Source organism: Aspergillus welwitschiae, assembly GCF_003344945.1.
Source record: "Aspergillus welwitschiae strain CBS 139.54b unplaced genomic scaffold BDQ94scaffold_24, whole genome shotgun sequence".
Taxonomy (NCBI): Eukaryota; Fungi; Ascomycota; class Eurotiomycetes; order Eurotiales; family Aspergillaceae; genus Aspergillus; species Aspergillus welwitschiae.
In genome coordinates this window covers 387466-400248 of record NW_020798718.1, presented here as the reverse complement: position 1 = coordinate 400248, position 12783 = coordinate 387466, and the positions used below count along the sequence as shown (strand labels likewise).

The following is a 12783-nucleotide window of genomic DNA, read 5'->3' as shown; positions in this document are numbered from 1 at the left end:
ATAACTGCCATTCTGAACGCAGCTACCGAGCTTGCACAAAGGATTAAAGCACAGTATCTAATGGATTGAGCTTGCTTTGGCAGCTTTAACCATCTGTTTTCCTCAGTAACACAGCCCGAGTTGTGCTCTTGGATAATAAGCCTGGGTCGATTCGCCGAAAGCAATTCACTTTGCTGCTACCTCGCGTTTGCGTGTTCTTACGACATAGCGGGGTCATTTCTATTGTTCTCTCCCTCGGGACTGTGTGAGTCTAGTCGTCTGATATCAAGACACGTTCTTCAATGGCTGAAAAGGAAGCTGCAATAAACACTCATCCCAACGAAACTCCGGATCCTCAAAGTCCATCACCCGGAGATTTGACAGAGCAACCACCATCTGAACAAGACCCTAATCTGGTGAGGTAACTGAAAACACCAAGACGAAGCTTTGTACTTAACATCTAAGGTGACATGGAACGGTCCCGAGGACCCGGGCTATCCCAGGAATTGGCCGTCGGGCAAGAAATGGGCTACCATCATTCCCATGTCGCTGTTCACTCTTTTGACTTCCATGAGCTCGGCCATAATGGCCCCAGCCCTAAATAACATTCAGCAGGATCTCCACTTCTCGTCCAGTACGATGGGCGTTATATCCCTGTCTGTTTACTTGCTAGGAGTGGCAATCGTTCCCTTGTTTACGGCGCCTTTGTCAGAGGTATTTGGAAGGATGATAGTCCTTCAGGTTACTGATATGTTTTTCATTATCTTCAACACTCTATGTGGAGTTGCAAAAACCCCAAACCAGTTGATTGGCTTCCGTTTTTTAGCTGGTCTGGGCGGCGCAGGAGCTAACACGGTAAGTATCTATGTGTCACTTCAGTTCACCATGCCTCCAGTAACGGCCCTAGTACTGACCACCAAAGATGGGCGCTGGCCTCACCACAGACCTATTTGAGCCTGACAAGCGCGGTAGTGCTCTATCCCTCTATCTCCTCGCCCCTTCGATCGGCATGACCGTCAGCCCTATCGCTGGCGGCTTTCTCGTGCAATATACGACGTGGCCATGGTGCTTCTATCTTGTATCCCTCGTGGCTGGCGCGGTGCAGATTTTGGGCCTGCCCTTCTTTCGCGAGACTTATGCTCCAGTTCTGCTGCAGAGACGGTGCAAGCGTCTACAGAATACCACCGGGAACCTAAATCTGTACACGCACCACGACAGCGTCTCCCTGCCCCATCTGCTCCGGCTTAGCCTCGTCCGACCAATAAAGTTGCTTGCCACACAACCGGTGGTGCAAGTCTGGAGTGTGTATTGTGCATACATCTACGCGATTCTATACCTGCTCATTTCGAGCTTCCCCAATGTGTGGACAGGCATATACGGAGAATCCGTGTCTATCGGCTCCCTCAACTATATCTCCTTATTCCTGGGTATGGCCTTTGCTTCGCAGGTTGGAATGCGCCTTGCCAATCGGTCCTACAGGAAGCTGTGCAGTCAGCATAGTGGACGCGGCCTGCCCGAGTTTCGCCTGCCAGCCCTGATGATCGGTGCGGTGATTATCCCAATCGGCCTTCTCTGGTACGGGATGGAGTGCGCGACCAAATGTCCACTGGATCATGCCGTATGGAAAACCCTTCCAGATCCAGTATAACAATCGATGCACTGACAGCCACAGGAATATCGGCGCAGCCATTTACGGCGCCGGTGTGCTACATGAGATCCAATGTATAGTTGGGTACATCATGGATACATACCCCAAGTATGCCGCCAGTGCGGTAGCGGCGGTGATGTGCATCCGGAGTCTGCTTTCCTTTGCGTTGCCACTAGCCGCGCCGCGGTTGTGAGTGTTGTCGAGACATCTTGAAAGCCTGTTGCATGCTAATTAAGCTAGGTATGGGAATCTCGGCCTCGGATTGGGGAATACACTCCTGGCTTTGATCGCGGTTGTGGTGGGCATTCCGGCGCCGATTTTGTTGAAACGATACGGAGTGGCACTGCGGCGACGGAGTCCATATGCGCGGGATGATTAGCTTCTTGAAGATGGTGGAGTGGACTGCAGGTTAGTGAGTGCTATCGATCTCAATTTACGTTCTTGGTAATTCGCATTTGATAACATGAGATATTTTTATAGTGAGTGTACTAGCGCCTGGTTATACTACAATCCCACAGAAACAGAAACATCTATTCAACGTCACTCATGCTGCCATCTGAACAAGAACCAAGGTATCACCCCATAACCCTATCCAACAACCTCCCCAACTCCTCTGCCACGAACGCCGGATTCCCCAATTGCACCACATGCCCAGCACCCTCAGCAACAAGTGGGCCCCTTCCCCTTCCCTCATCCGTAATCCCCAACAATCCCTGGTGGTACTTCTCCCAAAACGGCGTGACATATACTTCAAACACCCTCCCAGACACCTTCCCGCCGGTCATCCTCACACTTTCCTCCGCAAAAGCCTTCCCATTATGTCCAATGACCGTGACCCAAGGCCCCCTTTCATCATCAGGCCCCACCAATCTCGGCCCATCACTCTCAGGCAACAACTCGGCCAGATTCCTCCTCGATAGACCCTCCTTACTCCCCACAGAGGGATGAAAGACTTTCCCTGCGATAGCCCGCGCCACAATCAGATCTTGAGCAGAGATGCCATCTTCCTCCTGCGGCGGAATAAAGTCCGGCGCAGTAGGATCCGGAAATACGGACACGAAATCCGAGTTGGCCAGGATACTGTCGAGCAAGAGAAGGGCGGACACAGTGCCCGGGTATGTTTGGGCGTAGAGTCTGGCGAGAGCGCAGCCGAGGGAATTGCCTACTAGGATTAGATTTCGATCTGGGGCGGATGTTGATGTGTGCAGGTGGAGTTTGGCTATCTGCTGGATCAGTTGGTGGAGGTCGTCCAGGGCGGAGAGGATGTCGTGCCCGTGGCTTGGGTCAGGGGCGTTCTGGTCGGCCGGGTCCCGGGAGGGAGTTTGGCCTTGGCCGTAGCGATCGTAGGTGAGGATGGCGGGGAGGTTATGGGGGTGGGTGGATTGCAGGTGGTGGATGACGGGACCCCAGGAGGTTTGCGGGGCTGCGAGGCCGTTGAGGAAGACGAGGAGGATCTTGTTGTTAGATGATTGGGTGGACGGGGGGTGGAAGGTGTAGCTTAGTTGAGCGGTGGGCTTGGTGGGGAGGGTGATGAGGTTGGTTTTTGTGGTTGTTGTCATTGTGTCTTGGTGACGGTTTTGTGGCGGATAGGCGATGGGCTGTATATGGGGAAATGTATGATGGAGAAATTCGATAGAAGAGAGAGGGATATAGAGTGATTGAAGTTCAGGGCAGAGAATTCTCGAGGGATGGAGTAGATGAGAGGAAAAGGGAGAGAGGAATTGGGGTTTTATATACGTGGGTGATGCTGACCAGCTACTACTACTACTACTATACAAATCTGTTTTCTATACTAATTGGGATGAAGGATGGCGCAGCCTGAGGCAGGGCCCGCCCGAAACGAGTGGACCAATCAAAGTGCTTGTACGCCGGAAGTATGACAGCCCTAAGGCTGAGTTATTGGACAGCGTCAGATCAACTGATTAGCAAATTGCTGGATCTCGTATTTATTTTTTCGGGGTATTTCATAGATATGTTGAATATACTCACTCATACGGATATTACTAGCTATCCATACATCGATGCTTGAGGTATTTAGAGACTGATCGGAAGTACTAGTGTTGGTAAGGATTGGCCTAGGTAACATTTCCCAACCCGCTGTTACATTGGCATGTGCTAGTTACCTGACGGTAATGATACTTTGTAAAAGTCTTCTGCCTTTCTTGACTGTCGTCCCCTCGCTGATACCCATCTTGCAAAGAACATTCGGGTTTAGCCATCAATTAGTTGATCTAGGATGTCCCTGATGACGCGACAAGCTCGTGTGCAGACGAAGCCAGGATTAAGGTTCCGTGGAAACCAGAGTTGCGTCCCCTAATACCTAATGGTTACGACTATGCTGGGAAAACAAACAAACAAAAGTCAAAAAGTCACGATATCTGCATGTGATTCAACCTGTACTTGCTTTTCCTCCCATCTTGCATCAAGCAAGTCAATCGTCAATACTTAATCTCCGCGATGAACTGGCAACTTCTTTCACGATACTAAGTAGTTTAACGAGTGCCGATAAGCTAAACGATCTGCAGGCCTCGGGCGGATCACGGGACCATCAGGTGGTGAGGAACGCGGGGCAACGTTCTTCCCGGACCCACGGCATTCCGTCATGATCGATGGAAGTAAGTAGTTCCCAAGTACTCCGCTGGTCACTAAACAGGTGTGCTGCCTACCAGCTAGTGACCTCTTAGTGACTGGTGAAGAACACCCGGAAACCGCGGAGTTCCAAGGACTTGTCTGCTGCCCCAACTAGGAAAGGTGCTACTGTCACTCTGCAACAATCCACCTCCAACTTACAACATCATCTTAAAGTTGGTTCCTTTCTTCATCTCCCTCCTTCCCCCCTTGCCCTCCCTCCCTAATTTATCTCCTTCACCCATACACTCCAGGTATACTACACTTGTCCTTTAACTTCCCTTGTCCCCCACCCCTCTCCCTTTATACATTCGAGCTGGTCCTCATCTATCTTCCCTGCTCCAGATTCGACACTTTTCGCTGCCTGCCGCCCGCTCGCCTGCCACTTGGTCTTTCGTTTTACCTCATGATGATGGAGGTGCTGTTAACGCTGGCCATTTGAACGTCCGGCTCCCCACCCCAATGGGTTCCTACGCCAGCTTTCTCTTCATATACGTCCTCGGCGGACTTACCTTCCTCCCGCTAGTCCTGTCGCTGGTCTATCTCTTCGTCTATCTGACCCTCCCGACTGCCGCTCCCTCCCCGCCGCTCACCTCCGATCAGAAATCATGCCAACCCCAATCCTCCTCCACATCCCTGCGCCGTCCGACCGATGATCATTACAGTCTTAAATCTGGAACCGATGAGTTGGCCGAGAAGTTTCATCGTACCCATGACTCCGATGTCGCCGCTGGTTATTTTGCCGTTTGTCGGGAATATGTCCCCGGCGGTGTTAATGGGCGGCCGCCCGAGAGGACGACCCCGGCTGGTGAGGTGATCGCCGCGGAGAGCACGAGCGTTTATCAGGCGATGTATAGGAGTTTGTTCGATCGGAAACAGGCGCCGACGATCGAGCCGGCTAAAAATAACCCCAAGAATGGGAAGCGGGCGCGTAATGTCTTTTATATTGTTCTTCGGTATTTTCGACCCTTCCTCGCCTCCGCTTGAGTCCTTTCTATTCTGTGCTGCGGTAGAAACCAAGACTGATGCTAACATTCGACGCAAACTAGACATGGCCATTTGATGCTCTACGATAATGCGAACCAGGTGGAAGTCCGCTATGTTATTTCGCTTGCCCACCACGATGTCAGCATACATGGTGGGGAGGGTCCGATCCCTGAAGGGGAACTGTGGCTAAAGAGAAACGCCATCTGCCTCTCGCGACGACTGGAGTCGCTGGGTGACCTTGGAGGACCTACGCCGCCTTTCTTTCTCTTCTCCGAGAACCTATCCGAAAAGGAGGACTTTTATTTCGCCATGCTCCAGAATCAGGCCCGTATGTGGAACTCTCCAGATGCTCCTCCCAAGCATCAGGCGTTCGATGTCAAACACATTGTCACCCTGGTTCAGCGCTTGCATTCATCCGAGGAGCAACTGCAAACGCGATGGATCAACGCGGTGCTGGGCAGGTTGTTCCTGGCCATGTACAAGACACCGGAAATGGAAGAGTTCATTCGGAAGAAGGTCACCAAGAAGATCTCTCGCGTCAACAAGCCCAACTTCATCAGCAAGATCGGTCTCCAAAAGATTGACATGGGGGAGGGTGCACCCTTTATCATCAACCCTAGGCTCAAGGACCTGACGGTCGACGGCAACTGTTGCGTAGAGACGGATGTTCAGTATACGGGCAACTTCCGCCTGGAGATTTCGGCAACTGTGCGCATTGACTTGGGTCAGCGCTTCAAGGCCAGGGAAGTCGACATTGTACTGGCGGTTGTGCTGAAGAAGCTGGAGGGTCATTTGCTGATCCGCTTCAAGCCTCCTCCGAGTAACAGAATCTGGATATCCTTTGAATCCATGCCCGACATGGATATGGACATCGAACCAATCGTTAGCTCCAAGCAGATCACTTACGGCATAATCCTGCGTACCATTGAGAGTCGCATCCGGGAAACTGTTGCTGAGAGCCTGGTTCAGCCGTTTTGGGACGACATCCCCTTCATGGACACTGAATCACAGCGATTCCGCGGTGGTATCTGGGAGCGAGAGATACCCAAACCTGATATGAAAGCAGATATTCCCGATGAATCCGGCGCTCAGATTCAGCCTCCAGGCAGCACCAAAGAGGAGTCGATTGAAGTACTGAAGATGAAGGATGATCGCACCATGAGCGCCCCTGCGCTTGCCGAATCAGGCAATGGCACCTTAAAGGCCCGCAAGAATTCCAAGGCCTCTATAGGGGATTTAGAGAACATCAGCCCTAGCGCTCTATCTTCTGCGGTTGACAAGTTCGGCACTTCGCCCCCGCGAGTAATTCGGTCTCAGACCTTCTCTAATGCCGCCGATCCCGTTCTGACAGCTGACCACGGGAAGATGGATCGGGTTCTGTCCGAAACTACGAGTGAAGAGAAGAGCAATGCCACCAGTGCTATGATCGAAATATCTACCCGGTCAGCTCCTGGTTCGCCAGAGAAGACCCCTGCAAGCTCTCCGCCGGTTGCTAGTCATATGGTTCCGGATAGTGCAACCCAGAGTCGAGATCCGTCCATCGTCGAATCATCCGGGAGCTTTGATGAGTCTGCGAGTGAGTTGCCTACCCGGCCGCCCTCTATTCACCGTGGAAGTGATTCGTCGAACAACCTCCGGGGTATTGAGAGTGGTTCTACTGCGTCTCTGGCGAGCAACAAGTCGCGACGACGCAGCACACTCGAAACACTGACTCGGTCAATCACCTCTGCCACCCCCACAGAGAGTAAATCGCCTGGCCCGTTGAATACGGCCACCTCCGTGGCTAAGAAGTGGGGATGGAACATGTTTGGCAGAGGCGAGTCTAGCTCCGCTCACGATATGTCTCGTCCTGCAGGCACCCCGGAGCAGCCGATAGGGCGCGGACACCCACTTCCACCCCCGGGGACTCCACTGCCGCGTCCTGACAAGGTGGGCTATAAGAGGAATACCGTAGCGGTTCCCAAGCGGAAACCGGTGGCGATGTCGAATGTTCCCGAGCAGAAGTCGGACAGGGAGAACAAGAGGCCTGTTCCCAAGCCACCTCTACCTAGACGGAAACCACTCTACCAACCCCAGGCGGAAGGGGCTAGGTCAGATGAGTTACTTGTGGTCGAGGCTCCATACGATTCGGGGCCGAACAGCCCTGTGGTGGACCTAACTCCTGAGGGAGCATTGACAACCGAGTCGAGCACCAAAGGCTACACCTCGTCAACGAAACTAGGAGAGTCGGCTGCCACTCGCAGTAGTGAGGATGGTGAAGGTGAGCACGAGCCGGTTGAGCCAGGACCTACTGCTCCAGATTCAAAGCCCAGACTTGACACGGAGAAACATGGCATGGAAATCCTCTCCGCCACGGACGGGATTATTCCGTGAGGAAGAACACATTAGTGGCATACAAGCAGAAGGATACGGGGATCATAATAACGGAGTGATGTCGCATTTACCCTTGGCAATGCATAACGGGAAGCTCTGCAGTGCAGAGCGGTCTCTACAGGAACGGGCGTTTTCATATGGACAGGGAAGCGTTGAACCGAGCCGGTGCCGTGGTTGCTGGATGATGGTTCCTTTCCTTGGCTTCTCACCCATGGTATACCCTCTCAGCTGGTTCTTGAGCGTGCTTGACAGTGTCTGGCGTCGATTGCGATCTGGTGTCAAACTCCCCATTCTAGTCGTATATTTTAGTTGGTTTTGATTGCTTCATAGATGGAAGGTTCTTTAGTAATTCAGAGCAGAACAATTCCTCATTAATGTCTATCTGTTTGTAGGCAGTAGCCGTCTATATACTTAGTGTAGCCTGTTGGTGGCCAAATTGGGCAGGGTTGACTGATTGGGCGACAAAATCGCTGCCTAGGAGAGTTCCGGTGGATAGCGAACCCTTTCTTAGTATTTGGAGTAGATCCAGGAGGTGACGAGTCCCTGTGAGGAACGGGCGGCGGTGCCAAGAACCGGCCGCGGTGGCAGTTTCCCTTCCGGACGTCATCTCGCCTTTGCTTGTCTCTTGCCTGTTGCTATTTCAGTCCACCTGCCTTTTTATTCCCCTCACTCACTCCCTCTCTACTAAGTTCTTCCTCTCTCTTTTTTCCTGTTGTGACGGACCCTGCTGGACGATCGCGTGGGTGGCCATTGCTCTTCTCAATCCTTGCCCTGTCCACTTATTCCCATCTCTCCCTCTTTCCCCCCTCTCCTTTCTTGAGGATAGCGCATTCCCCGTGCAACTAACTGGCTGATTGCGCTGTCCGCATTACGGGCCCACCGGCTCCCGCCGCATCTCTCCGTCTTCTGTTCCCCTGATCTAAACCCATCCAGAGCTTCGCAACCATCACCATGAGTCGGTACGTGATAATTTTCGAGGCTGTCCGTGCGCTTGTTGTGCTCTATGATGGAATTGCTGACATGATCCATTGAAAACCAGCACGGAGACTGATTTGGCGATTAACATTCGCAAAGCCACGAGCATCGGTAAGTCACAGCTGCAGTGCTCCCCTGATGCTTACTAGTGGACTGATCATATTACAATCACAGAGGAAACCGCCCCGAAACGTACGAATTCTCCCCTCCCCTCCCAAGCTTTGTGTCATATCGACGGAGCTCTTCTCCGGCCACACCAACAGAACCAACACTAATCCACGCCCAGGGAAACATGTTCGGAGCTGCATCGTGTACACATGGGATCATAAATCATCCAGCGCCTTCTGGGCTGGCATGAAAGTGTATGTCTGCCCGCTTTGTGTCTGTATGTCAGTTCCATGCATCAGCTGACTTTATCGTTCTCCCATTTAGTCAACCTGTCCTTGCCGACGAAGTCCAGACGTTCAAGGCGCTCATCACGATACATAAGGTGCTACAAGAAGGTCACCCGATCGTGGTCCGTGAAGCACAGCAGCATGTCAATTGGGTCGATAGTCTGATGCGCGGTGTCGGTGGAGATGGTATCCGAGGTCCGTACATTTTCCTATCAGGAGGAAGATGGAATATAGCTGACGTGGAGCTGGAATAATAGGATACGGCCCCCTCATTCGCGAATACGTCTTCTATCTCGAGTCGAAGCTGGCGTTTCACCGCAACCATCCCGAATTCAACGGTTAGGACACCAATACGACGCCCCACCCCCCTCGCATGGGTACTGATCGATTTAGGCCTGTTCGAATATGAAGAGTATATCAGTTTGAAGACAACCAATGACCCCAATGAAGGGTATGTCGAATGTGCAACCGATGCCCATGTGCCCAGCTGACGATTGTCTAGGTATGAGGCAATTACCGATCTCATGACACTGCAAGATCAGATCGATGCTTTCCAGAAGTTGATCTTCTCTCATTTCCAATCCGGCACCAACAATGAATGTCGCATCTCTGCGCTGGTCCCTCTGGTGCAGGAGAGCTACGGCATCTACAAGTTCATCACCAGCATGTTGCGGGCTATGCACACAAGTACGTTTGTTCTTCTTTCCGATGATCTAATGGAAACTAATGTGGACTGGCTTAGCAACTGGCGATACGGAAGCACTTGAACCTCTCCGCGGCCGTTATGACGCACAGCACTACCGCCTCGTCCGTTTCTACTACGAATGTTCGAACCTGCGGTATCTCACTAGTCTGATCACCGTCCCCAAGCTGCCACAGGACCCGCCCAACTTGCTGTCGGAAGACGACGAACGTCCAGCTCTGCCGAAGCGACCGGTCAAGGAACCCGAGCCCCAGCCGTCTCCGCCGCCGCCCAAGATGACTGCAGCAGAGCCGGAGCCCATCAGCGATTTCTGGACCACCGAAGCCAAGCGTCAGCAAGAAGAATATGAAGCCGAGCAACGCCGCTTGCAGCAGCAATGGGAGGATCAGCAGCGGCAACAACTTCTCGCGCAGCAGCAGGCTCAGCGCGACTTCGAGGAACAACAGCGCCTCCAGGCCGAGCAGCAGCGCCTCGCTCAGGAACAGCTTTTGCGCGATCAGTACCAGACACAGACCCAAGGCCGTTTGGCCGAGCTTGAGCAGGAGAATTTGAATGCCCGCGCCCAGTACGAGCGTGACCAGCTGATGCTGCAACAGTATGACCGTCGAGTCAAGGACCTGGAGGAACAAATGAACCACTTGAACTCCAACCTCAACATGCAGAATGCTTCGAAGGACGAGCAGATCCGGGCGTTGCAGGAGCAGGTTAACACGTGGCGGTCCAAGTATGAAGCCTTGGCTAAGCTTTACTCTCAACTCCGCCAGGAGCACCTCGACCTGTTGCAGACGACGAAGAGTCTTAAGCTGAAGGCAGCATCGGCACAGGAGGCTATTGAGCGCCGTGAGAAGCTTGAGCGTGAGCTCAAGACCAAGAACCTTGAGCTGGCCGACATGATTCGCGAGCGAGACCGCGCACTGCATGACAGAGACCGTCTGACCGGCAACAACAAAGAAGAGCTGGAGAAGGTCAAGCGGGAACTTCGCTTCGCCCTCGAGCGAGCTGAGAATGCGGAACGTTCCAAGGGCACGGAGATCTCGACACTGTTGTCGAAATACAACAGAGAAATGGCGGACTTGGAGGAGGCTCTCCGGGTAAGTTTGCCCTGCCCGGGTTTCCTGATTGTAGTTTCTAACTCTGGACACAGAACAAGTCTCGCGCCCTGGAGGAAGTCTCCAACAAGACCTCGGAGCGCGCAGGCGACCACGACCTTGCCCTACGCGAAAAGGACGAGGAGATCGAAGTGTACAAGTCGGGAATGGAGCAGGCTTTGATGGAACTGGAGGAGCTGAAATTGGTATGTGGTCACCACAAAACACATGATGGTATGTCGAGCTAACAGGTTGACGCAAACAGAGTCAAGGTGATGTCGACAACGCGCTGGACTCGCAGATTGACACCGTTCTGCACGGCACCGTCTCTAAGATCAACGATATCATCGATTCGGTTCTCCAGACGGGTGTCCAGCGTGTGGATGATGCTCTGTATGAGCTGGACTCCTCCATGCAGGCTGGTAACCAGAACGCCTCTCCGCCGTATGTGCTTTCGCAGATTGAGAAAGCTTCGGCCTCGGCTACCGAGTTTTCTACGGCCTTCAACAACTTCATTGCGGACGGGCCCAACAGCACGCATGCGGAAATTATCCGGACTGTATCCATCTTCTCTGGCTCCGTGGCCGACGTGCTGAGCAACACCAAGGGATTAACGCGATTCGCCAACGACGACAAGAGTGCGGATCAGCTGGTCAACGCAGCCCGCAAATCCGCCCAGGCGACCGTGCGGTTCTTCCGAGGCTTGCAGTCTTTCCGTCTCGAGGGACTAGAGGCGCTGCAAAAGACCGATGTCGTGATCAACAACAACCTCGAAGTGCAGAGGGACTTGCAGACTCTCTCGAAGCTGGTTGATGCGTTTGCGCCGAAGAGTGCCAAGATTGCCACCAATGGCGATTTGGGCGACTTGGTTGACCAAGAACTCACCAGGGCGGCGGATGCTATTGATGCTGCAGCCCAGCGACTGGCCAAGCTCAAGAACAAGCCTCGGGATGGCTTCAGCACCTATGAGCTCCGGATCAACGATGTCATCCTGGCGGCTGCTATTGCAGTGACTAACGCCATCGCCGAACTCATTAAGGCGGCCACTGCGTCGCAGCAAGAGATTGTCCGGGAGGGCCGCGGTAGCTCTTCGCGGACGGCTTTCTACAAGAAGAACAACCGCTGGACTGAGGGTCTGATTTCGGCCGCCAAGGCGGTCGCCAGCTCGACCAACACCTTGATTGAGACCGCCGATGGTGTCATTTCGGGTCGCAACTCCCCTGAGCAATTGATCGTCGCTAGTAACGATGTGGCAGCCAGTACGGCGCAGCTGGTGGCAGCCAGTCGTGTCAAGGCCACTTTCATGAGCAAGTCGCAGGATCGCCTTGAGACAGCTAGCAAGGCTGTTGGTGCGGCCTGCCGAGCTCTGGTGCGCCAGGTGCAGGATATCATCAAAGAGAAGAACCAGGATGATTCCGAAGCGGTGGATTACACGAAGCTCAGCTCCCACGAGTTTAAGGTGCGGGAGATGGAGCAGCAGGTACGTCGATATTTAATCTTCTCGTTAACGGGTTTATGCTAATGGCTTTCCCCTTCAGGTCGAGATCCTCCAACTGGAGAACAGCCTCTCTCGGGCTCGTCAACGCCTGGGAGAGATGCGGAAGATTTCTTACCAGGAGGACTAAGTGGCTGCCAGCATGTTTTTGCCATGGTTTTAGCGGGTGGAAGCAGACTGGGATGTCCAGGTCTCCTGGCTTTGCTGCAGTTCTATTCGGTTTGTGTTTTCTGTGACATTGCTTGTTTGTTGGATATACCAAGAGTAGCAGCCATGCGTGTGTTTGGGCGATTATGCTCCGAGCTATCGTTGTACTGTATATAACCAGATCGCAAGGACGTCCTCAGTAATCTGTATTCTCAGCATTTAATTCTTTACAGCGTAATTTGCCCAGACTCGTTACTCAGTGGAATCCACCCATATCATAAGATCATTTTATTCATACTCCCATACTTAGTAAAACCTAAAGACAACGCAACACACCCTGATGAACAAACCCGACACCCACAAAA

General features: G+C 52.9%; 4 protein-coding genes across 4 annotated transcripts; 3 read left to right on the top strand and 1 right to left on the bottom strand.

Annotated features, from left to right (window-relative positions):
• Nucleotides 1-281: 281 nt before the first annotated feature.
• On the top strand, nucleotides 282-2006 carry BDQ94DRAFT_172194 (MFS transporter; the record flags this gene model as incomplete). The annotated part of the gene is made up of 5 exons (XM_026771915.1): nucleotides 282-395; nucleotides 445-834; nucleotides 902-1554; nucleotides 1652-1816; nucleotides 1868-2006. The coding sequence occupies 5 exons, from the start codon at nucleotides 282-284 to the stop codon at nucleotides 2004-2006; spliced, it is 1461 nt and encodes a 486-aa protein (XP_026624448.1).
• Nucleotides 2007-2202: 196 nt separating this feature from the next.
• Nucleotides 2203-3186, bottom strand: BDQ94DRAFT_172193 (alpha/beta fold hydrolase; the record flags this gene model as incomplete). Its single annotated transcript, XM_026771914.1, has 1 exon — nucleotides 2203-3186. One exon carries the CDS (start codon nucleotides 3184-3186, stop codon nucleotides 2203-2205), a length of 984 nt encoding a protein of 327 aa, XP_026624447.1.
• Nucleotides 3187-4717: 1531 nt separating this feature from the next.
• On the top strand, nucleotides 4718-7615 carry BDQ94DRAFT_160688 (uncharacterized protein; the record flags this gene model as incomplete). The annotated part of the gene is made up of 2 exons (XM_026769248.1): nucleotides 4718-5211; nucleotides 5305-7615. 2 exons carry the CDS (start codon nucleotides 4718-4720, stop codon nucleotides 7613-7615), a joined length of 2805 nt encoding a protein of 934 aa, XP_026624446.1.
• A 649-nt stretch (nucleotides 7616-8264) lies between these two features.
• Nucleotides 8265-12709, top strand: BDQ94DRAFT_61287 (putative cytoskeleton assembly control protein Sla2). The gene is made up of 12 exons (XM_026776169.1): nucleotides 8265-8574; nucleotides 8655-8701; nucleotides 8765-8782; nucleotides 8877-8952; nucleotides 9023-9180; nucleotides 9243-9323; nucleotides 9379-9436; nucleotides 9488-9672; nucleotides 9728-10779; nucleotides 10833-10982; nucleotides 11042-12256; nucleotides 12315-12709. The coding sequence occupies exons 1-12, from the start codon at nucleotides 8567-8569 to the stop codon at nucleotides 12399-12401; spliced, it is 3135 nt and encodes a 1044-aa protein (XP_026624445.1). The 5' UTR covers nucleotides 8265-8566; the 3' UTR covers nucleotides 12402-12709.
• Nucleotides 12710-12783: the final 74 nt, after the last annotated feature.